This window comes from Triplophysa dalaica, chromosome 4 (genome assembly GCF_015846415.1).
Source record: "Triplophysa dalaica isolate WHDGS20190420 chromosome 4, ASM1584641v1, whole genome shotgun sequence".
NCBI lineage: Eukaryota > Metazoa > Chordata > Actinopteri > Cypriniformes > Nemacheilidae > Triplophysa > Triplophysa dalaica.
Genome location: NC_079545.1, coordinates 2,492,411 through 2,518,689, shown reverse-complemented (window position 1 = coordinate 2,518,689; position 26,279 = coordinate 2,492,411). Strand labels below are relative to the sequence as shown.

General features: G+C 38.4%; 3 protein-coding genes across 4 annotated transcripts in view; 2 read left to right on the top strand and 1 right to left on the bottom strand.

Moving 5' to 3' along the window:
• Positions 1-671: 671 nt before the first annotated feature.
• Positions 672-20,712, top strand: tlcd3a (TLC domain containing 3A). Its single transcript, XM_056746132.1, has 5 exons — positions 672-1,161; positions 8,754-8,840; positions 12,606-12,825; positions 14,560-14,655; positions 15,930-20,712. Exons 1-5 carry the CDS (start codon positions 1,040-1,042, stop codon positions 16,248-16,250), a joined length of 846 nt encoding a protein of 281 aa, XP_056602110.1. The 5' UTR covers positions 672-1,039; the 3' UTR covers positions 16,251-20,712.
• A 122-nt stretch (positions 20,713-20,834) lies between these two features.
• On the bottom strand, positions 20,835-23,878 carry timm22 (translocase of inner mitochondrial membrane 22 homolog (yeast)). Its single transcript, XM_056746134.1, has 4 exons — positions 23,592-23,878; positions 22,987-23,183; positions 22,492-22,564; positions 20,835-21,320 (listed from the first exon to the last, which is right to left on the bottom strand). The coding sequence occupies exons 1-4, from the start codon at positions 23,848-23,850 to the stop codon at positions 21,244-21,246; spliced, it is 606 nt and encodes a 201-aa protein (XP_056602112.1). The 5' UTR covers positions 23,851-23,878; the 3' UTR covers positions 20,835-21,243.
• A 1,133-nt stretch (positions 23,879-25,011) lies between these two features.
• specc1 (sperm antigen with calponin homology and coiled-coil domains 1) overlaps positions 25,012-26,279 on the top strand; it is a 73,000-nt gene continuing 71,732 nt past the window's right edge. Inside the window, exon 1 of one of the 2 annotated variants that reach the window (XM_056746125.1) lies at positions 25,012-25,103. The gene's annotated coding sequence lies outside the window, so the exon portion shown is untranslated. The remainder of the gene's footprint in view (positions 25,104-26,279) is intronic. The other variant, XM_056746123.1, reaches the window with a different exon arrangement.

Sequence of the window (26,279 nt, the reverse complement as noted above, 5' to 3'; positions counted from 1 at the left end):
TGACACCCTAGTTAACAAGCACTGCTTCATGTTACAGCGGTTGCTAGACTGGGAAAACTAGGGACCGGTGACGTGGAAATGTGCATCAAGGAGAGCATGTAATTGGTCCCAGAGAGCGGGAACCGCGTCCTGGGGAGTGGAGGGTTGAAATCCCACTGACCCCGGATCAGTGTCTCCTGTCTGTAGATAAACATGAATGGGTGTCTAACAAGTGGGGGTTGAGGAGATGGATTAGGATTGTGAATACAGGTCAGGAACAAAGACTCTCCTGTATATACATTACCACTGAGATTCATTCAACCTGTATTGCCATTGTGCATGCTCGTCTCTCTTTCTATTTTTGTGTAGAAACATTATAAATACAAACAATTCAACAAACTGCATGAAAGCTTCTAAACACCCTCAACGGGACAGTTGACCCAAAAAGAAAGATTTGGTCATCGTTCGTTCACCTACTCAAAGCATGTATATCATCTTCCATCAAACACACAATTAAATGCTTTTTTGTGTAAGTGGTTTGTGTCCGTACAGTGAAAGTCAATGGGGTCATTCAGATTAGAAATGACATTGGATAAATAAATAATAAAACAACGTTGAGGCGAACTATCTCTTAAGGTCGTCAGAGGGCGCTGTTGTGCGGACGCAGTCTGCGCAGAATCGCGGATGCAGCAGCGCGTTCACAAACTCCAACATTTTAGCACAGAGCTACGCTCGCGAGAAGCGGATACGCGCCCGGTCCCGGTGAATTGCCCTAATCCCTCTCGCGTGCACCGTGCATGAAAACCCGCAAAGCAAGGCCGAAACCGAGCAAAAGCCAGTTCGTCGGTTTACAGACCGTAACATGTAACAGAACACCCGCCGGGTGAGAAGCACGAGAGGAGAGCGATCATTCACCGGACACCTCCACCGTTATTCGGGACAGGAGGAGGCTGGAGATCCGCCGCTCTCATGCTGTCCTGACCGGACCGGCTCAGCCGTAGACTGTTGTTTTGGACCCAGCGTCAGGTCAGCTTTATAACGGCGCAAACGCGAGGCGAAGATGTTGCAAGTGTTGGCGTGCGGTGTCGTGCTCTTCCCCGGTCTCTTCTTCACTTTCAGGAAAGTGCTGCCGTCCATTTTCAAGCATTGGACAGAAGCAGACGTCGTGCTGGTCAGCGAGAGGTCGGTCCGGGACTTTCAACACATCCTTCGCTGTATTTATTGCTGTTTAACGCCACGATGCAGATGAAATAACGTCATCTGCTTCAATGCGTTCATGTCTATCGTTGTTGTTTATATATTGTAACACCCTTTTAAAGATAAATACTTGCCGTTTATAACCCTCATGCAAATAATCAATGTTTTATTATAGTAAAATGTAGTGGTCATGTTTCTTTGCATTGATTACCATTTGTATCACTACAAATTTGACTGTAGTAAGACCATAGTTAGTCTTTCTGAGGGAAGCGGGTTAATTCATTCGTATTACATTAACGTCAGGTTATATAGCTGTGTTAGGTTGGATGGTGTCACGTGGAGCACGTGTAGATTATTTCCACTGAATAGTTTCATTCTTCACGAATCAAAACGGCATGTTTCAACTCCACATTAAATGTTTATTTGCACTTTACCACAAAGTTGCGCTTGTACACATTAGTTAACATGATACAACACCGAAAAATCTTTCGAAAGCATTTTTTCATCTTCGTTAATGCTAATACGTTTTAAATCATATGTTGTATGTGTAGATATCCTACAAAAAGGCTGAAGTACACTTCGTAGTATGATTCCAAGATACTAATGATTTTTTACTGCTGCAAACATGCTTATCAGTTGTTATCATTGGGTAAGCACATTAAATAACATGAATAGACAATGATCGATACTGAAACAGCCTTTAGTGTGATGAGAGGTAATTCTATATTTACTAATACGCTTAAAATTCATAACGTGTGTCTATTGGCCTTCCACAAGAAAAAATACGGTAGTATACCATACAGTTAGTTCTACTGTAAGTTGTAGTAAATCTGGTAGTGTTTGAATACTACAACACTAATAGAACACTACTACAATAAGGATACTATTGTGTAATTGCTGTAATAGACTGCAGTATACTACAACGGACTACAGTGTGCGATAGTAAATGCTTTAGTACACTACAGTGATTTGGACCGTAAGCAAATACAGTAAGCAATTGTATTTGAACAATTGAAGATTACTTACTGCTGTAAATATAGTTTGTTCTTAGTTTGTGTTATCTATTGCATTTACCTACGGTAATGACACCTTTTTGTAAAGTGTTAGCCAATGTTTGCATCATAAAACTATAGCCCGCCCCAAAGATGATACGGTTACAGTAATACATTACATTGTGGCTTTTGTTTTCTGTTAAAGACACTCTGTTATGTTTCTCATCGGACTGTAAGCTTCTACAGTCAGTCATGCTCATATTATCCTATGAACTCATATTAAGCTTATCTCATGGCCTTAATCGCTCCGTCCATCAATTCATCCGGGTACAGACTGATCGTACGAATACAAACCCCTACGTTCTTATTTACTGGCAGATATTCAACTTGTTACTTTTGAAAGATGTGCAACCATACCTGCTTTAGATTAGATTTTAAGTGATCTGAATCAAAGCTGAAGTGCAACATCTCAAGCAACTTGTAAATATTGTCATCGCTGTGGGTGGGGAACTTTTATCAGTGGTCATTCGTGCATGCCGGCATCTGTGTTTCTGGCAGATAAGCAGTTTCTGGTTGGTTCTGGGTGGGTTCAGCATGAATTTTCAATGTTGTGTATTCTTGTTTATACAAGTCAAACGTTGTATTTAGTGTAATATGGGGTCGCACTTGTAGCCAAATATGTGTCAACTTATTCTTTTTGAAACGATTGTGGTTTTGCTTCTAGCTTAACTTCTATAGTTAAAGGGTAAGTTCATCCCGAAAAAAAATGTGTGTAATTTTTTTCAACCCACGTTGAAAGTGCGACCGGTTAAACATCCGAGTCGCACTTTTATGCCCAACCGAATGCGCATGCGTCGAAGTGCTCTTGTGAACACGCACCATAGACTGACAAGCTTGAGGAGAATATATCAATTAAAGTGGTTATATGGTTTGTTTCTGCACATTAAGTATTGTCGTCGCTTTAAAATAATTCAATTCAGCCACTATAAGCCCATGGGCCAATTTAATGTATCATTTGTACTTTTCTGGACCTTGACAACAACTATAACAATTATGTCTATGAATAGGCCTGGAAATCTCTCGGATGTCACCTAAATATCTTTATTCGTGCTCCGAAGATGCCAGGTGGTCTTAAAACATGTTAAACGTCATGTGGGTGAGTAAAATATCACACAAATTGGACTTTTGGATGAACTTGCTCTTTAAACAAAGTTGTACAAGCGCAGGGGTGTCACAAGACACTTATCAGACGAGACGAGACACGAGATGGGGTTCACGAGAACTAGACGAGACAAGATTTTTCGACGAAAAAAGTATAGAGGAAAAAATGGTCTCTTATATACCTTAAAACACAAAATGCAAAAAATGTAGTCATTATAACATCAACTTGTACTTTATGAAACAAATTACACTTCTATTTTAATGAAGTATATTATGCAGTTATAAACAATATGTAAACATGTAAACAAACTTAACTAACAGGCAGTAACTGCACAAAAATGATGCTTTGTTCTCTTAACAGGCGCAGCTTTTAGTAAAGAGCTCTGGTTGTTTTCTCTATATGCTTTTGCATAGTGCTCGAGTTAGCAGACGTGGGGATCATATCACGCTGTAATCCTCCTTCCTCCACTGACTGAACCCTCATAGCCTTCAGACAAACAGTTAAAACTATATAAACACATCATGTTTTATGCTTACATTGCACATAAGTAAGAGACTGTCTGATCTGTTTTGAAGAGGTTTGCCTGTGAATCTATTTAAAATAAGGTAATGTGAACTTTCAATTGCTATACTGTACTTGTGGTACAGTCGGCTCAGCTGCTGATCAGCCGCGCTCCCAAAGCCTGAACCGGCCTACTCGTGGGCACGAGGCGCTGCAGACGCGATAGATGCCCTCGAACGTTGCCACCCATCCGTCTAGCTCGTTTTTACATATAAAACGGTGTGAAAGTAGCGCTGCGGGATGGAAAATCACGTTGTCGGATGGCCGGGGCGGTCACTGTTGCTCACAGTTCGCACATAAATTGTGCAGTTATTAGCGTGTTTTGGAAAGTAATGTCTTAGTCAAATCATACCACAAACTGACATAGATTTGTGGGGGTGTGGTTACATGAGGCATTTCAGGGAGGTCTGGGAGAGCATTCGCTTTTAGATAGAATCCATCTTTTGTTCAGACTCTTAAATTTTTGCAATTTAATCTAACCTTATCTAATACATGCATGGGCGACTTATAACTCACCAACGACACAGAAAAACACGTATTCGTAACATATGACCCCCTTAAATGCTTCTTTGGCTATATTTACTTTCTCAAAAGTATTATTAATGCCAAAAATGTTATGAAAACATCTCGATTTAGTTGAATTGACGTAATCCCCTTGTTTTCGCCATAGATCTGCTTTGCTAAGGGTAGTTGTTAGGGTTTTATTTAGTAATAATAACTATAATCCTATCTAATACATTTTGGTTGTTTCACATCATTAGTTATGTGCCGTTGTTCACTGTTCATTGCTTCAAAAGCCATAGTGTGTTGTTTTGAGCTGTATTGGTCGTTTTCTAGTTGCTTAAGTGTGCAATGTATCATTTCAGTTTTGTGCTGACTTTTCTGTTCTGGTCATCTTACACCAGATTCTTCTAACCCGATCCATTATTGTGTCTGTCAATGTAAGACAATTGCTAAAACGGATGCCCGATCAGCAATAATACTTAAAACTGCTTTGCTCAATTGGTAACATGTTTTTTGTATTTGATGCTCTCTTTACATACAGCGAGAGAAATCAAATTATTGCAAAAAAACCCTAAAATGTATTGCTAAATCTGAAAGCATAATCTGTGACCTGCCATCCAATGATTGTTTCAAATGACAGCTGATTTGAGATTGCGCAATGTCTATTCAATGACACACCGAGATAAGATTAGCTGTTTATACTTTTGCAAGAGATGAGAGCTTGCTTTTACAGTCATCTGACTGTATCTGACATCAATTTTTCACATTTCCTGTCAAGAAAAATGTATAGCAAACAAGTTTCAGAGCCAGCCTTCTTATATTAAAATCATATTGGCAGATTGATTGAAGAAGGACCTAAAAATGTAGGTTAAAGAAAGTGAACAAAATCAATAAGTAATCAACGACCTGATGGAACAAAAATTAAAATGGATTCTTTAATTGATTTCATGGCGTCTTGTACATGGGTCGGACAAACAGACTGATAGATTGATAGGTAGGCTGCTAATCTTTGGTGGTGGTTAGATGATGTGTTGAGTGTCTGTGTGGACTCGGTTAAGTCTGAAGATTGTTACACGAGTGATAATGATGTGACACAGACTCTGGACTTTTACGAACAACTTTTGATTCAATCACTCTATTCTGTGTGTGTGTGTGTGTGTGTGTGTGTGAAACAATGAAGATTTTTTTTTTTTAAGTAATTTCTCCCAAACACACACACAAAACAAATTACAAAAAAATTTACTAGGGAAATGCAAGTTTTACTATAACCGATAATTCTTTAACATTGGAAGCCGATAACCGATATATTGGCCGATATACAGTATCTAAATATTAATATAAAACTCCCTAGGACTAAAACAAAAGGCAAAATGTGGACAACTGCTTTTATTTGAAAACATTGAGTGCAGAAAACAAGGAACCATTAGTTTTATTTATTCACCTGAAAATGATGTACCTAGCCTACTTTACACTATACGATTCATTAACCTTCAACATTTTCGGGTAAATGTTTTATGTAATAAACAAATTATAGATGTTCTTCCAGAGCAACCCAGAATTTTTTTTTAATAGCCACATGTCTAACAGGTCTCAAGACAGAAAGCATTCAGACAGCAGTCTGACTCAAACAATATGCTTTTGTTCCTTTAATTAACGCATTCATTAATACTGTATAATACTGCTAATAGCAGTAAGTGAACGATCATGACCGAAACACAGTACTGTACGGTATTTTAACTGTGAGCAGCGTGCAGCTGAAAGAAGTCTAACCAGAGGAAATAATTTATGATTTATCGGCTATAATATATCGGCCTAACTTTTGTTATCGGTATCAAAAATTGACATTTATCGGCCGCTACTGATGTGACCGATAATTTATCATGCATCCCTAATTTCGGACCTACGCCATACATGCCTAAGCAAAGCCGCATACCCTACGCCGCATCCTGATGGGCGTCAATTCAACAACGAATCAATTCGACGTGGACCGCAACTTGTCTGCGTAAGCATCGTGCATACGCATGAATTATCAAACAAAATATGTTTTTCCATATTTACCAACTCAAGCTGCAACAATAGTGATGTTTACTTGCCGCCATCAGTGATAATGGTTCTCCGGCAGTGTACACGACAAGCTGCTTCTTCTTTGGCTCTTGTCTTGGTTACACAAGCAATATATCCGTGGATAATGATGACTAGCGTTCATTGCCTGACGACGTGGACAACAGAAGTATAAAGAAAAACCGGCGTGTTGCCCCTGAAGTAAAAATCGCCCTTAATGAAACCATCTTATCGCATACATTAAGCGACACCAAATAGTGTTTGTCACATTGCCAAATAATAATCATAACAAATAGAACTATAGTTTGGATTAATTTAATAATAAACACAAACAGGCTATTGTTTTAGATGAATAGTTTGCTTTTCATGGGGAATTCATTTAAATATAGAAATATAATATAATTTAAACTTCACACAACATTCAGGAATGAATTAAAGACAAAATGACACGGGCAAAAGTGCCGATATCTGGCCATAACACACGACTGTGAGTGTGATATTGCTTTTATAGGACAGTTGAATGGACAACAGTGCCTTGCATCTGTGAGAAGGGGTTACTTATCTATGCTTTTAAAGAGTCCAAAATCACCTACTTCCTTATGAAAACATCAGTACGCAAAATGAGTAGTATGTGACCTCTGCTTGCAAACAAATGAGAATTGCTTGCATCGGATTTTCCTATGAGACTATCTAGCTGATAGAGCTGGAAAATATAACCGTTTTAAAAAATGTGACAATACCGGAAAACTATGAGCCACTTACAGGTTATATGATATGATACAGGTAACAAGAAATACTATTAATTCCTTCTGATTAAATTTTACTTGTTTAACAAAGCCTGAGTAAATCATTTTCAATATTGTATTTTTGGTTAGAACATCATGCGTGAACAAACACACGTCACATGACAATGTCCGTAAAGTATGCACTTCGTTTAACACTGTCACAGTATTTGAGTTGGACGCAGGTCAACTCTCGTAGATTTCAATTCCAAGTCTGATCAAACACAGATGAATCACAGCTGATTCAGGCTTCCCTTTGAAATGATGGACGGGTTTGTTAGATCCGGGTGGAAACCAGAGACAGAATAGGGAAGAGGAGACCGAGCACTTATAGATGAATGAATGAAGCGCTCAATGTCTGCGTCTGCAACAAAAGAAAGCAGCATTGCTGCCTGATCGCTCGATGACAAACAGTGTATTTGCACGCAGGTCTTAAACTAGCTTTTGATTCTGTCAAAACAAAATTGGTATGTTTATAATTAGTTTTGGGTATATTGACATGAAGTGTAATCTTAACAGGATAGGAGATTTCCCCTGCACTTGCATGAAAAGAAAGTATCTGCCCGGGGGGAAAACTACCATGGCTGTTGTTGAGTAACTGGCACAATTCTTCTGGAGGCTTGACCTGGATCTCCATGGCCGGATATCCGGAGTAAACTCTGCTTTACCTCTTTACATCTTTCTCTGGATTAAAACTGGACACATATGACAACATGCCATAGTCACCCACATGCAACACAACTATACAACAGAAACATTTTGATCTTTTTCTGTCTCTTTCCCCTCCCCGTTCCTATAGAGAGAGAGAGAGAGAGAGAGCGGTATACAAAGAGTGGATTGTGTGAAATGGGTCTTGTGACCATATTCAGGCAGCAAGGCTCCAACTAAAGCAGGTTATGGGGAGCAGAGCTCTCTGTGTGTGTGTTTGTGGATGGCATCGCTTATCTAGCAGCCAACTCAAGCGTGCAAGGGTCATGTGACCTCCGTTGTCATGACGAGCAAGCGTGATCCCGTGCAGAAAGTACGTGCTCAGCCAGAATTAGACCAATGTTTCACATGCCAAAAACATAATTTCACTGAAATTCTATCGTCTGATAAACATACATTTCTGATAGTTTTATAGTAAATTACATTTTTGTTCTGTGAACATTTTTGTTCTGTTTTCTGTTTGTATAAATATGGTACATTTAAGGAAATAGCTTGTTTGCTTTACATAAATGCTTTCTCGCTTCAAATGACCCATGGTGCGCTCGCTGTACTCCGAAGAGTACAAAGAGTAACTATTTCCATCTCCTTGCGGCTATACGTAGTTATAAAATGTTGTGCTATAAATTCTCTTGTTTTAATGATTCTATATATTTCTACAAATATTCAATAGTATATTGAAGACATTACCCAGCTTTACCCAGACAAACCTAAATGCTTTTGCAATTTTTCTACAGTCGTTTTCTGCAATCTCTAGAATGGAAATGACTGTATGTGTGAATGTGATCTGAATGCTCTTCTCTTTCACAGACTGGTGTCATCCATTCACGCTGTCATGGCCGTGACAGCCGGCATTGTTGTAGTGTCTTCCTGTACAGGAAACGTGATTACAGACCGGTAAGAGATACATTTTTATGTGAATTATATTCATTTTGATTTAAATTCTTATTGATGATGAAAACAGTAAAAAAAATTGTTGACTATAGTTTACATTATTTACATATAGTACATCTTTGTTTAAAAACATCAAATTTAAAGTTACTGTACATGTTTATCTTTAAAGTATGTGTGTTGAAGTCAAACGACGTCAAACTCACATTTCCAGCAAAATCGTACCCGACAGCACAAATGATACATTATTATTATAAGCATACCGTTGTGAATCACTGACAATTTTCAAGACATATTTTTATGTACTTGCTCAATAACTGCTTATTTTTAACTATAAAAACGTACGGACTGCAGCTTTAACGTGATGCGATATCACTTTAAGAGGAAGTCTCTATACCTGCTGATGCCCTCGTTTAAGACAGCAGCCAATCAGAATCTCCTCAGGGCAACAGTTCTTACTTCTATTCCTACATCACATCTGCTGACCCCTTGGCTCCGCCTCCACTCCAAGGACACAGAGAGGAGGAAATTAGGTACACCAGCTGTTACCTTTCTCTGTGCCCCTCCCACTGCCCATCCCTGGCACCAGAACGACACCTGTAACGCAGCCTGTACCACCTGTTCACGATGACAGGGTGACATTTGCGTGTGTGTGGATGTGTTTGTGGCGTAACAGAGAGTAATCCACATCAGCCACTTGACCTGCAGGTCTACAGTAAAACTCCCAGCCGCCCCGCTAATCCCCCAAAAGGCTTAATACTTGGCTGGAGGACATGCACAACAGGGATGCTGAACAGCCCAAGCGACAAGAAAAATCCAATGACACTTACATGTTTCTTAAAGGGGTAGTTCATCCGGAAATCATTTATTCACCCAAATGCGTTAGAGGTTAATTTCTTACCTTGGTGACACAAAACAGTCTACAATGTTTCACATAGTGGATAGTGATGCCAGTCTTTAAAAACATCCATAGTGTAAAAATCTAGTTCAATATTTCAAGCCAGTATTCTCACACATGCGATATATCTGAATAAACAGTGTTGTGTCATTGACTTCCCCCTGATTCACAACAATAAGTTTATAATAATGATTTATACAGTAAGTTCAGCCGGCGGGTACGATTTCATGTCAAATGCAAGTTTCGTGTAGAGATGTACCGATATTAGCGGTGTAAATCGGACAGTTCATCACGATACGATGCCGTATACTCGAGCCATTCGATATTTGCCGATATCTTGGAAATGTTTGCGATCCAATTAATTGAATCGATATTTTGATATTACTTGCCTAGTTTACACATGCAGTTACATTTTTAATAACTCACACATGAAACCAAAATATATGAGATGAACGCTTAACTAAACTCTTTGAAATCTGCAAACACACTGTCCAAATGGGACATTCACAACAATAAACTATAGTGTTTCTGCTAGGATTTTACAGAACAGAGGTGCTGGAGGGCGTTTTAGGCTAATTAATAAGTCATGATGTCATCACATAGTTTTGTGTGTTGCAACTACAGACCCGTTTCTAAACCTATTTTAATGCAGCATATTGCCCAATAAAGCCGTTCACAAAGTTCTCAAGAGACACTTTTAGCAAAGAGAGATGGAAACTATATATGGACCTGTGTTCCGCTGAAGCGAGGGCCGTTATGCCTTTTGTAGTCTTAACGTCTAGGGGCTTCGGCTTCTCCTTTCGCTGGGAAATAAGTTAGACGCTGAGATGTGATCTCTGCTCTGGGAAAACGAGACCTTGCGCTCGTGGGTCAGTCGCACTGCCGACAATTTCCCGCTGAATGAAAGCTAAGGTTTATTCAGACTCTAGCTTTGTCTGTATGCGCATCTACTGAACAAAAGTCACTTAAACTAGTGAAAGAGTTGCTAACTTAGCAACACGGGCGAGACAAATTGGGAATGAATGGGAAACAGTGTGTCCTGAGAAGCTGCAGCTGTGGTGGTCTGTATTTGTGATGTGACAGCGTTCCATGGCCAAATGAATCCAGCGAAAACTGAAATAACAAAAAACACTTATACAGGGAGAGAAGGAACGTGTCAAAATAAAGGTACCTCATATCTATGTCTTACGTGGGGCATCGATCCATCGTATCGTTAAAACGAATGCAAAATTAATCTTTTGTTATTGTTGCACTCCTAACCGATAGATCGGTCAAATATCGGTATCGGTTGATAAAAGCAATTTTACACTATTGGCTATGGATTTTTTTATATTATCTTCTGAATCGGTTATCTGCAGATATTACTCCTAATAATCGGTATCGGTGGAGAAATTCAGCATCGGTGCGTCCCTAGTTTCACTGCATTTGACTTCAATGCACATAAAAATAAGTACATAAACTAACCTGCAATTTTATGTTTCAAACAGAGGTGGTGATAAACAGGCAAAAGTTGTGATGTGAAGCTTTATTGACCACTAATCACATGTTGACTGTTTGTGTATTTGTGTGACTTTGTTGAAGGTTTATTAAATAAACTGAGCATACACCGTTGTATCGGCAGAAACCGGTTTGTCCAGATATATATTTTAATTTAATTAAGCATTTAAATAACAAGTATTTGTTATGCTTCTATTGTCTGTGTTTTATTGTTACATCAGTGTCCTATGATCTGATCATTTTTATTTGAAACGTAGTATAAAACGCAGAGAAGGAGTGTACTTTAGTATTTTACACAACTTTTTTCAAGTACCTGTACTTTATCATTGCTTTTACTTTGTAAAAATTTTACCTCACTACATTATGATTCTGAAGCATACTGTATATCATACTTCTTCAAACGTTTCATAAAAACATTTTTATGTGACTTTTTATCTTTAAGAATATTAAAAATGTAGAAATTTTTAAGTTATAGTTCACCCAAAAATGCAGAACACAATGGAAGATATCTTTACCTATTTACTTGCCGCGCTGTGTGGTTACCAACTTTCTTCAAAATATCTTCTTTTGTGTTACGCGGAAGAAAGTCATACAGGTTTGAGATGACAAGAGTCATGAAAGATGAAAACGATGAAAGAATTTTCACTTTTGGCTGAACTATCACTTAAAGTAAGAAAGTACTACATTTTTTATGTACTTAAGTATTCTAGGGAAAAAATGTATTTATGATTTATGAAAAGTATGATTTTTGATTTTATAATGTATTAAGTAATGTTTTCCCTCAAGTAAATGCACCTTAATAAAGTAAAGATACTTGAAAATATACTTGAAAGTAAAAGTACTTAAGTAGTGTCCGCCTCTTATAAAACAAATTAATTGTTTCTTGTCGTTTCATACAACGTCTCTGTTCCAAAACCTGGTGAGCTGCCCACCTAGACAACATCTTGAGGCGTAGACACTAAGGCTATGACGAACAACAAGCTGTCAAATTGTGATTGATGGATACATTTAGTAGTCATTGTATAGCCACAAACATTTTCAATTCCTATTCCCTATTTATGATTTGATAATTTTAGATGGAAACAGAAGTAACCTGTGAGCAATGTTAACCACAGACAGTCCACAGTCTTTAGCTCTTTCCTAAAATACCCCATTAGAAAACCTTTAGGAAGCCCAAGTCAAATCGGCCATCTGGTTGGGCTCACAAATTGACACGGCGACTAAACCGAATCGATTTCGACTATAGGTTCTCTTCTGTATGTCACATGTGTTCACAATCGCTAGAAAAAAGAAAGGCAGCTGCCTATGTCTGTGTCTATGTTTCACTAGGTTTTGCCACAGCTTCCTTCACCCGTTCTGTTGGTCTTTTGTTCCAGACACTGGCTGGCCACCCATTTTGTCATTTGGTACGGTGTGCCCTACATGTCATATGACATCTTCGCCATGTACCTCAGCCATTACCATCGCTTCCGGGTCAAAGGTCACGAGGACTATAAGAGCCACTCCCTTCGAACCGTCAACTCATTCGTGAGGAAAGAGTTCCTGCTGGTCCTCCATCACATTGCACTGCTCACCATTCTGCTTCCGGTGACTCTGGTGAGAGAGATGCATAATAAAATGAAGGCGGAGAGTAATGGAGCATCTCAGATAACCGCAGGAACAGACACAAACCACCTATAGACGGGACCAAACGGGAGGGCATGAATGTAAAAGGGGAGGGGGGCGCAATGCTTTTGTGTTTGTTACGTACCTGATCCATGACACACAATTAACCTAATAGCAGCTGTTACACTGCCAGAACACATGCAGTGGTGGAAACCTGCTCTTTTGTTTGGTGTCTCTGGGCTGTCAGTGGTGATATGAGATCATTTTACCCACGCTTTCATTATTCACACACAGCTGCTGCTCGGATAGCAGCACCACACAAACATACAAACACACACACACACACACACTTTCACAAGACACACAATGACCCACGGAGCCGAGTCACAGACACGACAGGTTCTGACGGGATTATATCACTACTGCCATACATCTGAGAGACACTCTCTCTTTATAGTTAGTAAATGAAAGTATACATTTTTACATTGTACAGTAATGCTTTAAGTTTTACATTTATTTAATACAATTTTAAGGTCACATAAATCCGCTGTGGGATGTCAGGAAGACTTTAATTTGTCCGTTTAAACTGGAGTTTTATCTGGTGATATATTTCTACACATTACATATATCTTTGATCCACCCATCATGAGCTCTCTTGTGTCTTACACGTATGGTGACCTCAGAAAGTTTTTGGACACTTGAAGGGAATAGTTCTCTCAAACAAATGTCCGTAATTTGCGCAGGATGCGATTCACATCTTATATATGAGAGAATTGTCATTTTTGGTGAACAGCTCCTTTTAAAAATGTATGTATGAAGAATAAATGATTGTAAAAATAAAAATGAACTGGAGCATTTAGTTCAAAGTAATTGCAAATGGAAGTATGGGAAATACATTTTCATTTATGTTACTTGTTTAGCGGACTCTTTTATTCAACGTGACTTATAAAGAAGAGAGCATTTAACGTTTTTGACCCTGGACCACAAAACCAAGTCGGACGGTTATATTGAAAGTTTGTTTCCAATATGAGATGATCGTTCAAAAATCGTATTTTTTAATACGTCATCATGTTTTTATTGTGCTAGTTAGCTGTATTGTTTTAGTTATTATGGATAATTTTAAACACAGATCATCTCATTTTGGAAATTAAACTCTTCATTTGTAGCAATAATACATTGTACTGTATGTGTCAAAAGGATAGATTTATCTTTTGTGCCAAAAATCATTAGGATAAACTTGATTAAGTAAACATCATTACTTTACACCACTGGTTTTGTTTAGTGGAAGGCACTTAAGGCCTGTTTAAGTACTGTTTGGTTTTTGGGGCAGCTGATGATGATCATCATCATCGACACATTTACAAAACCAGTCAGAATAATTTCATAAGCAGACATTATTTGTCTAAAAACTACTCTGTGTAGTGTAAACTTGGCTTTGTCCCAAAAGTGCCAGCGTCGTCTTTTCTTTCTTTCAGTCCAGTATTGACTTTATTTGGGAAACTATTTTTCTAATTTATACTCTTTATTAAATTCAGGAGAACAGCTGTCAGCGTTCTGTCAGTTGTGTTAAATGTGTGGTGGGAGGTTCAGTGGTTAAATATTTGCTCTGACAAAAATTATATTGGAGGATAATTATGTAATGCGTCATTAAATGAACAAATGAGTGCTATTGGTCACGTTGTGTGTGTTTGTGCTGACTGTTCTTTTGCTCTTTGTGTACATCAGTTCTTCAGGAAGGACCAGGGCGATTACTTCATTGGTTGTCTCTTCCTCACTGAGCTCAGCACTCCTTTTGTTTCACTGGGCAAAATCCTTATTCAGGTAAACACACACACACAAACACACACACACACAAACACTTGCTCAGCGATCCTGCACAGCGCCAGTCAATAATGTTCCTGTTTTTATTTTCTTAAGAAATAGCACACCCAACGTCATGTTGTCTAATGCCAATATGACTTTCTTTCTTTGGTTTAACACAAAAAGTAGACATTGACAACCCCAGTCCCCATTTACTTTCATTGTCACAAACATGGATTAAAAATAATCACAACTTTGAGGAAATTCACACAGGTTTGACACAAAGCCAGGTGTGAAGGTTGAGTTAATGATGACAGAACTTTTATTTGTGAGTGTACCTTTCATTTAAAGGGATAGTTCACTCAAAAATGAAAATTCTGTCATCATTTACTCACCCTCAGGTCGTTTCAAATCTATATAAATGTCTTTGTTCTGTTAAACACAAAGAAAGATATTTGTAAGAAAGTAAGCAATTTTCAGTCCTGTGACATCATCCACTACACAAATTGAGATATTTTAAAGAATTTAGTAAAACAAACACTTCTTGGGCACCTTTGACTACCTACTATGGGAGTCAATGATGTCACAGAATTCACAGAAAGCCTACATTCTTCCAAATATCTTTCTCTGTGCTCATCAGGACAAAGTCATTTAAACAGGTATGAAATGAAAGGGTGAGCAAATGATGGCAGAATTTACAATTTTGGGTGAACCAACACTTTAAGACGGATGTGTTCACTGAGCAGGACAGAGACAGCGCCAAAGTGTTCGCTCAGAGTTTCAGCTTTCATATCATGTCTCACAACGTTCTGTCTAGTCGTTACATTCTTCATCTCTTGTTCTCTTGTCTGTCTCTTTGATCGGTCTTGCTGTTTTCTCTCTCCGCTCACATTTCTCTTGACCACCGCTAACTTGATAGAAATACTTGCTGCACGCATAATCTTTTACTTTCACACCGCCCCCTTTTGGTAGTCATGGTTGTTGCATAGCCAAACGTTATCCTGACAGGGTTAAAGGGATAGTTCACCCAAAAATAAATATTCTTCCATCATTTTTTGTATATGACTTATGTCTGTGAAAAACAAAAGAAGATATTTTGAGAAATGATTTGTGTCCATACAATGGAAGTCAATGGTGGTCAATGTTTGTTAGGTAACCGTCGTTGTTCTTTTGTGTTCTGGAAAAGAAAGAAAGTCATTAAGGTTATAAGTGACATCCATCAGTATGTTGAACGTCCCTCGTGTTTTGTTCCCCATAAGGATGATCCTTATTTCTTCCTCTCTTTCTTTTCACAGTTGGGTTTGCAGGAATGCCGGCTGCACAAGTTCAATGGCGGCGCGGTGCTTCTGAGTTTCTTTATGTGTCGCATCGCTCTCTTCCCGTTCATGTACTGGAAGTACGGCTCCCACTACGGCATCCCGCTCTACGGCGTTCCCTTCCACCTGCCACTCTCCACCAACCTGGGCAACCTCTGCATCCTGGCACCTCAAGTCTACTGGTTCGTCCTCCTCTGTTGCAAAGGATACCGACTCTACAAACGTCAACGGGATGCTAAGAATCAGGCTTCTCCGCTGTCCTCACCCGAGCCGGTCTCCGACACCAGCAAGGAAGATTAGAGAACCAATCACTTCTTCATCTAAAGCAAACCGACATGCGTCACATCTGAAGGCAGCCGCATCACTGCTACTATTGCGTCTACGGTTCCCACAACTCCAGACTGTTCCTGTTTATTTTTTATCGACACACGCACGGCTGTGCCCTTCAAGGAGTGTCTCTTAGGTCGAGTGTTGTGACCCGTCTGTTCCTGTTCTGATTGGAGGATCTGCTACAGTTTTGACTGATGTCTCTCTGTGTCATTGGAATTATCTGTTACTGCTTTTTGCTTAATCTTCTACGATACGCTGGCCCTACTCAATCGTTTATATGTGTGTGCCTGAAGTACACTGGTTTAGAGCAGAAAAGATGTTAAGCGGATGGCACGACCACATACATTAACATTCACGCATTCGGCAGATGCTTTTATCCAAAGTGACTTACAAGATATATTTTATCATTATCGATCAAATGTGAATTCATTAGCATACATTATTTCTTTCAGAGCCAAATTTAAGACCCGTCCGCCCCCGGTCGCTTATACTTTGCTTTCAGCACAAAGCCGGCATCACCAGGTAAACATTTCCATGACGACATGGCTGTTGTTTACAGCTCATTAGAGTCGTGTGAATGTGTTTGCACACACACTGCCCTGCTGTGACTGTTTACACTCCTCTAACACATATCGCCCTTTACGCTCGGGAGGCGGCTAATGAATTCTGCTTCTGTTCTACGAGCCTTTTCACAAGCTTACGTTCTCCCTGTCACATGGGGGCGGTAGAGAGTTGTCCCTTATGTTTACCACTGTACACAGGGGGCTTGAACCTAACGGGGGTCTTTGTTGGGCGCTCAAAGCACATTACGCTTGACATATCTTTAGAGGGCACAGTATGTCCGGGCCATCTCCAGGTGATAGTTAAAGCAATAACACAAGGGGATTGTGGGGAAGGATAGAAAAGTTGCCATCCTAAACGTAATGTTTGGGTATCTACTCTGGAATGGAAAATCCTACAGAGCTCTATAAACAGATTTCCATACATTCTAGTTATGCTCAGCTGCGAAATATATATCACTGACTAGAAATTGATCTTTACGAGTGCAATCTTTATGAATTCGTTTTTTATGTAGTAAGCACGAATGACTGAAAGTGGAAATTCATGGGTCATAGAAGTGGGAACACTAGTAATAATCGCTGTCTTTATGAGGAATTAGGGGAGCTTGAACTTTTAGCTTTCACCCAAAAATGAAAATTCTGTCATCGTTTTCTCGACCTGTTGATATTTTAAACCTTTAAGACATTCTTTCTTCCGCAGAACACAAAAGAAGAAACTTTGAAGAATGTCGGTAACGGAACAGCACCGGCCCCCATTCACTTCTATAGTATGAACACAAAACCAACGCAATTGAATGGGGGCCAGTTAATGACATTTTTCAAAATATCTTCTTTTGTGTTCTGCGTAATAAAGAAAGTCCTACAGGTTTGAAATGACGAAAGGGAAGAGTTTTCATTATTGGGTGAACTGTCACTTTAACTGAGCCTGCGGTTTTGTGTTTTAGGTCATTTGATTCAGTTCAGTTTTGATGTGCAGTGTTAATCGGTCGGAGGGCCTATGAGGGCTTGTGAAGTGCAGGAACTCAGAAACCTTAGTGTCGGGGCATCTTTCCTAATACATTTAGTGGACGCTGAATGCCAGTGCATCTTAGATGTTTTCACTACGACTTCTAGATTCCTTAAAGCTTATTTAAAAGTGCATAGCTGTCAGATTAATGCATCGCTTATTGTTACACTCTTATTTAGCACATTTCTAAAACAAACTGGACTCGACTCTAGCAAGTGTGTCCGATGTCTTATAAAACAGTGTGCATAGGCTCTCAGCTCACACTCTCAGAGGCTGAACAGGGTCTTTGCTGGATTGAAAGAGAGAGAACGCTTTTCTGCTTTGCCTTTTTAAAGGTTTGGTACTTTTCAAAAGTAACTATGCAGTCTTTCATGCTGCTGCTTCACAACTCTTCATCCGGTTTCTTTGGGCTGCGATGCATTTTGGTGATGTATTCCATCAATGCATGTTGTGTTCCAGATTTTTTTGTTTAGTATTTGTTTAGTTCTCCTATAGCTTTCAAAAGTGTGTCATGTGCTTTTCATCATCATTTAAATGAGTCAGTGTGTTGAAGTACGATGGGCTGGTCAATGCTTAATGCTTACATCATTTAACCTTAATCTCATTCTCTCACAGGTCAGAGTGTGTTTTGTTTGCATTTCATTTGTGTCGCAAAATATATTATATCCAACGTATACAATATACAAGTATTATATATATATATATATATATATATATGTATACAATTTCATAATACATGAACAGACTTTAGCTAGAGGTTTAAAAACACAAAGTTACCTTGTGTTTAAGGCATTATTAACCTTTAAACCACAGGGCAGGTGTGATGCTATTAATCATATGAATGAAGCCTCCTCTCAGCTCAGGGTTTGGTTAAGCTCTTATCAATGATTCAATATCATTCAGACCTGAAAGATGTTTCCTCTTGTGTTTTGGTTTTCTTTCTGAGCTTTCCAACATGGCATGAGATTTTTACATCCTCCGGCTTCAGTAGACCAAAGACTGTCATGGCACTTTATACAGCAGTGAAAAGTGACTGACACACAGTTGAATTGCGTTTCCCTCACTTGACTGTCACCAAAAGGTCATATCTCTACAATCTTGCGTTTATGGCTCAGGCATTCTTCAGTCTCTGACACAAACACTGTATTTCTAAAATGTTTGATTTACTGTCTTTTATTTAACTGATGTATAAATCTTATAAATCGTACCAAAACGCACAGGACGTTTAATTCCAAAATCAAACAAAAGAAAAGTAAATAATATTTTGCATGAAAAAGATGAGAAAAAGCCTAGTTTTAGAAACAATACTTGCTTTGGGACATTGTTTCCATGAGACTGAAAGTGATGGTTCTGCCAAAAATCATCGTCATCATTTACAACCCTCCTGTCATTTCAAACCTTTATTGCTTTATTTCTTCCGCAGAACACAAAAGAAGATATTTTGAAGAATGTTGGTTGCCAAACTGCACTGGACACCATTCATCTGTCTTGTATGAACACAAAACCAATACAAGTGAATGGGGGCCAGTTAACAACATTTTTCAAAATATCTTCTGCGGGAGAAAGTCAGTCAAACAGGTTTGAAATGACAAGAGGGTGAGTAAATGATGACAGAATTTTCATTATTTGGGTGAACTAACACTTACATATCTTTTAATTTTTCCTTATAGTGATTCTCATAATAATGTAAAACAGCCATAGTAATAATTGCAAATTAGCAAAATTTTGATTTTTTTTGTTTGATTTTGAGGTCAAATTGACCCAGACATGTTAACAAGTATGGTTTGATGTGTGAAATGAAGGACAGAAGTGAGAGATTGGGAGGTTTATTGTTAGAATTGCTTTTAGCTGCTTTTAAAACATATCAAACCAGACGGGGACTCTCTCCATTTGATGGACTTTCAGTTTGCCAGATTCATCGAAATGGATGTAACGGAAGAACGAAAAGCCGGAAAACATATGTAGATAATTCAGTTTGAAAAATGCTAGGATGTATATTATCTAGAAAGGTTTTTCCCAGAAAAGTTGTGTTCGGAATATCATAAATACAGTGCCTTGTATAAGCGTTGTGTGCTCCGTAAACAAGAGCTGTAGGCAGGTGGTGTTTATAGGTTATCACTGCGTCTGCACACTTTTATTTCTTATTAATCAAATTCCACAGGAGACGTCTTTATTATCAGGCATAGTGTAAGTTACACTTTAATCCTTCATTTGCTTGTCTGATTTTTACATTTAATTACGTTTATCCTTCAAACATGCTTCCGAGTCTTAAGTTATAAAGTATGCTTGCTGTGTTTTATCTTTATATTTGCATAATTAGAAAGTGACTAAGATAATCTAAAGGTCTGTATTGTTTCTCAGACAGTGTGGGTTTCACTTAGTTCTGGTTAAATCCATGATCACGGATCTGTTTTGATTTTGCATGGATTTAACAGTTGAGAATCAAAATGTACTCGTCTTCAAAAGCATTCCTCAGTTCCATTGATAAATATTAACTTTTGCGTAGATGTTGGTGGGGAAGGAAACCTTTCAGAGAACTAGGATGTAGCCAGAAAGCATGCTTGCATTATCTGTTTCCTGGTGAGGACAACTCGCTTCCTCTCTGTCAGCTTGGCCTCAAATACACAGGTTTCTAATGCACAACCTTTAGCACTCCCTGCCTCTTATTTTTGATAACCTGTTGATTTTCACATCAAATTTCATATCTAGGTTGTTTGTTTGTTTGTAGGCTAAAAAATAAATCTCCTTTTAGAAAGGGGTTTAGAGTGAATCTAATATAAACACTTGATTCAGCTTATTTTCTTGAAGCTTGTGAATCCAAACACCACTTTGGAGAAAATAAATCTGATTTGATGAATCCTTTCAATGGAGTGGTCTTTTTTCATACAGAGAAGCTGTACAATATTTAACCAGAACACTACAGTAATGTTGTAGTGTTGGGAGCCAAGATGTGCAGCTGTTGATTTGATCTCGTTTCACACGATCATGACTGTTTGGATAAACTTTAATGGACAGAAACAGCCATTCACACACACAAAACATGTCAGGGGTCATTGGCCAAGAAACAGTTTGCAGGAAACTGATACTTCATTGAACATTCAATCAAAATATTTAAATATTCTCAAGGGTGACGTACACCATCAGAAGGTTTGTTTTTAAGCCAACAGACAGATGCATTTAAGATAAGAACGTCCGCACATCTTCCATTAAAACAATGTACAGCTTGGGTTCGTCATGGCATTGGTCCACTCAGACAACAGAGCATTATAATCCTCTTCTGGGGGAATGGGAACTGGGATCAGTGAGACGGAAGATTGCTCTGAAAGTGTTCTCTGTGTGTTCCATCACATCGTGTGGAACAACACAGTATACGGTATAAGAGTCCCGACACTGATGTTCATCTGAGGTAGTACTCGATAGCCGCTGAGAAGGCGGCGAAGCCTCCACAGCCCAGAACTCCAGCCTTGAGACCAGCTGGTGAATAAAAAACAGATCTTAGCTTTACTAATACAGTATAAATCACAAGAAACAAAGCAATCGCATGGAGGTCATTTCAAATAGGGCTGTCACCTTTAACAAATAACCGCGATGGTTTCAGATCACACAAGGGGGAGCTGTAGTGCCTGCATATTGCATATTTTAGTGTATATAACCTGTAGTACAATCTAATATTACTTAAACTAATCTTATTGTGTAAACCAGCCTACCAAAATTTCATTAATAGTAGTAAAATTTTATTTTAATCTTGCAAGTGAGGAAAAAACAGACTAGAGGCATTTCTATGACTGATAGCATTTGAATGATGGCTTCAATTCACCCCTGATTAACTTACAAGTATTTGGTGGTTGCATTATTGACAGGTAAAAGCCCACACCTTGAATATATGATGACCCCAATTTTTCCAATGTATTTCCAAGAAAAAAAACATATAGTCTTATATTCAGAACAATGCTGTCATTTTAAAGCCAAATCAAAAATGTATGAGACGTAAATGTCAAAGCCCAAAAACAGACAATGAATCGTAATAGTCGCAGTGATTTATTAGACAATTGTGACCCTGGACAACAAAACCAGTCTTATGGATCAATTTTTCCATAATCTAAAAGCTGATAAAACAGATAAGCTTTCTATTGATGTATGAGTTACTAGAATATAACAATATCTGCCTGAGATACAACTGTTTAAAACTAAGGAATCTGAGTGTGATCCTCATAATATTGAGAATATTGCCTTTGAAGTTGTTAATCAGGGACACTGTGGCAGGCCATCCACTCACAAAAATAAAGTTTTTACGTATTTAATGTAGAAAATTTACAAAATATCTTCGTGCAACATAATCTTTACTTAATATCCTAATGATTTTTGGCATTAAAGAAAAAAATATATAATTCTGACCCAAAAATGTACTCTACTAAAAATGTTCCCGTGCTACTTAAGACTGGTTTTGTGTTCCAGGGTCACAATTAATCGTCAGCAAAATTTCATAATCGTGACAGTCCTAATTTCAAATGTAAAATCGTTCTAATCTTTCCTAAAAATGTATGATCGACATCGGATCCCAATCTCTGATAGAAAGAAAATAGAAGAAACTATTCAGGTCATTATGCTGAACAGTCATATATACCAGTAAAAGAGTTTCTTATACCTCTAAAACCAATGGCGCCTCCTGTTACACAGCCACTATAGACTGCATTTTTCCAATCAGATTTCCCACGATGCTATAAGAGAGAAAAAAGACAATTCCTTAGACAAACAATCCTTGGCAAAAAACATATTCAAGGGAAGAAGCAAGAGGTGTTGCTTGGACACCACCGGACACTTTGCACCTTCAAATAAAGAACCCCTAGGTGGAGCCGTTAGTTCAAATTCATTTGAAGTCACACAAGCAAAACCCACTAACATACTTCTTTAAAGAACGTAATATATTATAAGTTTAAACCTTATCTAAACCAACATGTCTGAGTGAGTATACAAACAGTAACAGAACAGTATTATCAATAATGTGTGATCTCTCTGGGCCTCAGCCTTATAATGTATTGAATATACCATCCTATGTCCTCAAGAAATGGTGTGCATATGACTGGATAAGGCTAAAATAAATGACTAAAAGATGGTCCGACTGATAGCTAAAGATACTTACTGATTCAATTATACACTCACTGCATGAAAACATAGCACCCACAATGGCAAAATTTTTAGCGTATGACATTCCTCTCTGTCCCATGTCTTTCAGCACTTCCCTTGCTGTGGGGGTTCTCAAAGGGTCTTTAGGATCAAATCCAACGTTGGAGTCGATACCGGCTGTGAAGACCCCGAAAGCACCTCCCAACACGAAGCCTAGGATAGAGAAAATCATGAATTATTAACTGTTTTAATATTGGGAGCATTCAACTATCCAGTTCTTGCACTTCATACAGGACCACTTCATGGTTTCCAATACAAACGAACTCAGCGGCATTTCAAGTGGTCCTTGCAATGTACTGCAGGGTTGTGCATCACTCAGTTAACCTCAAGATGTCACGAAGTGTCAAATAAATTTAAACTGGTAATGAATTGTAGATCACCCATATCAACTGAATACGTTCTTTACATGCCAACATACTACTGCAACCTTTTGAAGAATCAATGTGTGGTGTGCTGCCTGTCAGAACGGACAACACGTATACTTAATGGTGGCACATATATGGCGAAGTTTATACCTTCTGACGTGTAAAATCGTGTAAGATTGTCTGTCAAGTGAAATACCTCCGACACACGCGATCAGTGATTTGAAAGCGCAGCTCTCCATGCCCCTCTCGATCATCTTTTGCTCGTTCGTTTTGTGCGGACTCGGCATAGCGCCCATCACGGTCGGGTTCAAGTCTTTAATCGGTCTTCTGTCACCGATGAGGTGCTCCAAAAGAAGACTATACTGCAGTGAAACATTTTCCGCAGGAGAAACACTTTCTGACTGACCAGAAGTGACTGTAACAGAAGCATCTCTGTTCTGTGCGGGCGCAGCCATGTTGGAAGCGTGCTGCAACAACCGCAAACTGACGTAAACAAAAGCACATTCGTTAATATTTGCATGAAAGATAGTTGAATGCTTTTGTCACATAAAATAAAAATGACTGGCTTAGTGCCACACTTGGAACGAAACGAATATTTTAAATGACATGCATGTACACGCCATGTTTATTTGTAACATGTTAAAAAACTCAACACAAATGGATCCGCAGATTCAACAAAAAGAGAGGTGACCTTAGCATATTGCAGTGAACTGTACTGTACATTACGTGTGTCCTATATGTCCTTTTTGGTGGTACTGATTTTCGCCAATGGTTCCAATAAGATCTCAATATATCTCTAGATATTCTGATATTGTTGAAACTTGCTAATTTTATGGTCTTATGGAAGAAACAGCTGTCCATTTAATTCTATGATTGTAATTTAACCAGACAATTTTGGATTGACTTAAGTTTGTATTTGTTTAACCCTATAAATGTAGGCTATACAACCACCCTTACAAAGGTTTTTTGTTTACTATGAATGCCCTAAAATGCTTTATCAGGAAAATGTGGTCATTTTTTATTATGTATGCAATTTTTCACACACAAAAATAGCTTACATCCCCATTATATATTTCCTTTTATTTCTTGCTGAAATTATTTTTTGTTTCATCCTTAAGATTTGTAAATAATAAAGGCGAAACCTTTTTGAAACATTATGATGGTTTGTTTACAAATATGACTCTTTTATCTTGAGTATACTGTACGCAAACCAAATATTTTTTTTTTCTTATATTGTGATTATTCACTGTCTATGACACATGAAGATTTCTTTCTCTGATGTTATATGTATGTAAAATGTTTGAAATATAGTATTAAAAAAAGATAGATTTGCTGTTCCTTACGCCCCAACTATTTTTACACTTTCTCGCAGAAAAGTTTCAAACTACTGGTGATAAACAAGATCAATTTAAATGAATTTACTTAATAATTATAATACGACAACAGAATAAAACCTCCTGTCTATTGTTGTTTTAAATGTGCTTTTCCTGTATGTGGGTTTTTAGGACACCAAAAAGTATGATTTTGGCGCCCCTAAGCGTTCCATGCGTAACACTATAAAACAAACCAAGAGTGACTACATATCCCAGCAGGCCTTTCGCTCACTGCACCAAAATGTCGCGCGCTCCATCTGCTGGAGACGTCGAAACTGAAGCAAGAGCATCTTCTTCAGAGAGTAACCGCGTCGCTCTTCTAAAGCACGGAACAGGTGAGTCTCCACATCATTTTGTCATTATTATGTCGTCGGAACACCTTATTGTCACTGTAAGAACTCGGTTAAAAAATGATATCGCTCCACGAAAGCATTGATAGTTGACACCGGCAAGTACACGACTTAAATCCACTGTACTTACCCGCACTTTTATCAACGGCCGTTTCGTGTTGCGAGCGCGAGAGCTGCTGTTTTTAACGGTTACCTCAGTTAGCCATACGAGATTTTTACCGGTCAGTCGTGATGTGACCGTCGAATTAAGTGTCACGTATGTTCATTTTGGTTTTAGATCATTTTTAAGCGTGACGTTTCGATGAGCTCCATGGGTCGTGGTTGTGGTGTGTGTGACATACTGCAGTAGTTCTGTCACGAGAACTAAATCAGTCAAGACTTCTGTCAGTGCGCTGATGCATGGACCACATTTGAATTTATAGCTTTATTTACGAGTCTGAATGTTTAGGAAATGAATAGTTGTTTTTATTAAAAGAGATTCCTATATTACACGTAGTGTCATGTTCATTTACTCATTACTTTATTTCAATAACAGGGAAAATGGGAAATAAAATCGTCGTATCTATCTATAAGAGTTATATTTTTAATACAGATAACGTTACTCTATTGAAACATATTCTATTACATCATTTAATATCAAATTCAAACTTCCACGTGGGTTTTTTGTAGCACATCCAGTCTTATCGTCCCAACATTTGTTTTTGGTAATGATGTGGTGCCACGGTCTCTTGTTTTTATGGGCGTCTGTGAGAAGTTGCAGTTTGTATTTTAATAGGCCAACTAATGGCTCACACATTATGATATGACCACAAAGCTAAAGTGTTTAATCTAACTGTATCAGCAACTAAACATATTCTCATAAAAAGCCAGTCAGGAATGTTAAAAGACATTTAAAGGACTCATTATTGTGGTTGTAAAGCACCAGGTTCATCCTGCTGTCATACACCTTAATGGTGCAGTTTAATGGTTAGGTATTTTCCAGCTGTAGGCTATTGATCAGTGTAGTGTTGGTCCATCAAGGTTAGTTGCCAGTTTTGTGTACAACCAAAAACCAAGAGGAGCTTTAAATGCAGTATGAAGGAACTGGCTTCCAGTGTGTAGACAGTCGTGGAAACAAGTTGTTTGTCTTTTGAAAACCTTCATACTTCTTTCACCAACCGC

Bases quoted from the DNA above. Each gene is read 5' to 3' on its own strand.
- timm22 (XM_056746134.1), bottom strand. From the start codon at position 23,850: ATGGCTGCGCCCGCACAGAACAGAGATGCTTCTGTTACAGTCACTTCT. The intron at 23,184-23,591 runs GTATTTCACTTG...TCTCTATCCTAG, and splicing joins ACTGATCGCGTGTGTCGGAG to GCTTCGTGTTGGGAGGTGCT. The intron at 22,565-22,986 runs GTAAGTATCTTT...TCTCTCTTATAG, and splicing joins GTGAGTGTATAATTGAATCA to CATCGTGGGAAATCTGATTG.
- tlcd3a (XM_056746132.1), top strand. From the start codon at position 1,040: ATGTTGCAAGTGTTGGCGTGCGGTGTCGTGCTCTTCCCCGGTCTCTTC. The intron at 12,826-14,559 runs GTGAGAGAGATG...TGTGTACATCAG, and splicing joins TTCTGCTTCCGGTGACTCTG to TTCTTCAGGAAGGACCAGGG. The intron at 14,656-15,929 runs GTAAACACACAC...TTCTTTTCACAG, and splicing joins TGGGCAAAATCCTTATTCAG to TTGGGTTTGCAGGAATGCCG.